Raw genomic sequence first — 2,262 nt, 5'->3', positions numbered from 1 at the left:
ACACTTCAGAGAAGCAGAGCTTGAGGGCAAGGTGCTGCTAGATTGGACTGCACACAGGCTGGATGACTGGAAGTCCTGGATCAACGCAGCTGCAGCTGCTGCTGGAACCAGGGAAGCCAGGCGGCCCCAGGCTCACAGCTGTGTTCCCTGGGAAGGGTAGGGGTGCCTGACCACCATGGCATGGGGGAGGGCCCAGGGGAGTTGGCTGTCCACACACGACCTGTGATCTCTTCTACCTGGCGCCTGTCCCATACCTCAGTGTATGATCTGAATCTGGGTGCACGTCTTGAGGGGCTCCTACCTCACTGGCTTCAGGGAAGGGGCTGAGCTCTGGGTGGCACCTGACAATTGCCACTTGACACGTGCCACTTGGCCCTACCTGCTTGGGTATCTCAGCTCAGCACCAGCAGAAGTGGCCCAGAGCCCACAGCCCCCCTCTGCTTCCTGCCCACCGAGCTCCAGGGCTGGAGTCCCTTTCCCACCATCCCCTGCAGGGCTGACCCTGGAGCAGCAGGCTCTCTTTGACCTGTCCTTTCCACCCTCTGTGTAGGTGCGCTTCCTGGAGCAGCAGAACAAGCTGCTGGAGACCAAGTTGCAGTTCTACCAGAACCGCGAGTGCTGCCAGAGCAACCTGGAGCCGCTGTTTGAGGGCTACATTGAGACTCTGAGGCGGGAGGCCGAGTGTGTGGAGGCTGATGGTGGCAGGCTGTCTGCTGAGCTCAACCGTGTGCAGGAGGTGCTGGAGGGCTACAAGAAGAAGTGAGTGAGCTGCCTGGGGGCAACTCAGGGAGGTCTGGGGGAAGTTACCTGAGCCCAAGGACTGTTGGGTCCATGTCTGGGATCCATGTATTGTCCCACTTCCTCTAAGCCAGGAGGTGCTTAACAGTCAGAAGCCTGGAGCTGGAGGCTGGCCCTGTCTACCGACATCAGTTCAGATCACTATTGCCCTCTCCCCATCTCCATCTCTCAGTCCCTAAAGAAGAATTTATGTTCTCCTGCCCCTCTGAGTCCTGTTCTTAAAGCCCTGACACTGAATTAGAGCTTGCAGACTAGGGCCGAGCAGGACACTTGGTCCCTGGAGGTCTTTTGAGGATCACAGGCCACTGCGAAGCAGAGACAACATTGTCATGCACATAGATGTTCAGTGACAGAGTAGCTTCATTCTCTTGGTTCAACTACCATGGGAATGAGAAAAGGGAGATCCCTACTACCATCAAAAAAAATGGGGTTGCAGAGAGAGTGCTCAGGGGGGAAAAAAGGAAACAGGAGATCTGATGGGCCTGACACTGCAGCCCCACATCTCCCAAGCCCCATCCATAATTTTGGAGGCCAGAGGAGCAGGGGCAGGCCTGGCAATCAGGCCAAGCTTCACACCCAAGCTAGGGCTGTGCTGACAGGGCCTGCTCTCCCCTCCACCTCAGGTATGAAGAAGAAGTTGCGCTTCGGGCCACAGCAGAGAATGAGTTTGTAGCTCTGAAGAAGGTGAGTGCCCAAAGCCAGCCCACCCCTCGCACCCCCCTGCCTTGCCCCTCTGGCCTGCCTCACTGCAGCTGAGTCCCCAGAACTCTGGGGAGCTGGCCTCACAGCCCCTTGCCATCCCACACAGGACGTGGACTGCGCCTACCTGCGCAAGTCAGACCTGGAAGCCAACTCGGAGGCGCTGCTGCAGGAGATTGACTTCTTGAGGCGACTGTATGAGGAGGTGAGGGGCTCACAGCTATGGTGGGCACATGCATGGCTCTGACAGGATCCCCGACTGCCCAAACCCCACAGGAAGAACCAGGACTCCTGTGAGATCAGGCTTCAGGAAAGGGGAGAGCAAGAGGAGGGACAGAAGAAGAGGGAGAGGAGTGGAGACCCCAAACTAGACCAATTCAGGGAGCCCTGTAGGTGAGATCTCAGAGATAGCTGTGCAGGAAGCCATTGCATGTTCTCCCCCACGCCTGGAGTGCAGCAGAAGCCTCACAGCACAAGACAACCTTGGCCCTGCTGTTAGCCTTGGCCTTCAGGCAGCCGTTCCTTGCTGGGCATGGTTGGGAACATGCTGAGGCCCCCACGGTTGGCCGCTCCCCTGCAGACCACCTAAGATAAGCCAGCTCCAGGAAGTAGCTTAGGTTCTCCTGCACCTGAATAGCTCCACAAGCATTGAGAAGTGGGAGTTGTCAGAGACATATCTATACAGAAAGTTATGTCATTTCATTGTGGTAGTGGGGGTTCAGTTCCAAACTTGACAGGTGGACTACAGATTAGAGATACTGGTGG

At 56.9% G+C, this 2,262-nt stretch overlaps 1 protein-coding gene across 1 annotated transcript in view; it reads left to right on the top strand.

The window, feature by feature from the left end:
• Window positions 1-2,262, top strand: part of LOC101584438 (keratin, type II cuticular Hb3) — a 33,553-nt gene that overhangs the window by 865 nt on the left and 30,426 nt on the right. Inside the window, 3 exon segments of the mRNA XM_012516135.1 lie at window positions 551-759; window positions 1,422-1,482; window positions 1,607-1,702. Of these exon segments, the coding sequence (XP_012371589.1) occupies window positions 551-759; window positions 1,422-1,482; window positions 1,607-1,702 (366 nt within the window).

This window comes from Octodon degus, unplaced genomic scaffold, assembly GCF_000260255.1.
Source record: "Octodon degus isolate 3935 unplaced genomic scaffold, OctDeg1.0 scaffold00093, whole genome shotgun sequence".
Lineage (NCBI taxonomy): Eukaryota > Metazoa > Chordata > Mammalia > Rodentia > Octodontidae > Octodon > Octodon degus.
The sequence above is the reverse complement of the archived record's forward strand: the minus strand, read 5'-3'. Positions and strand labels throughout refer to the sequence as shown.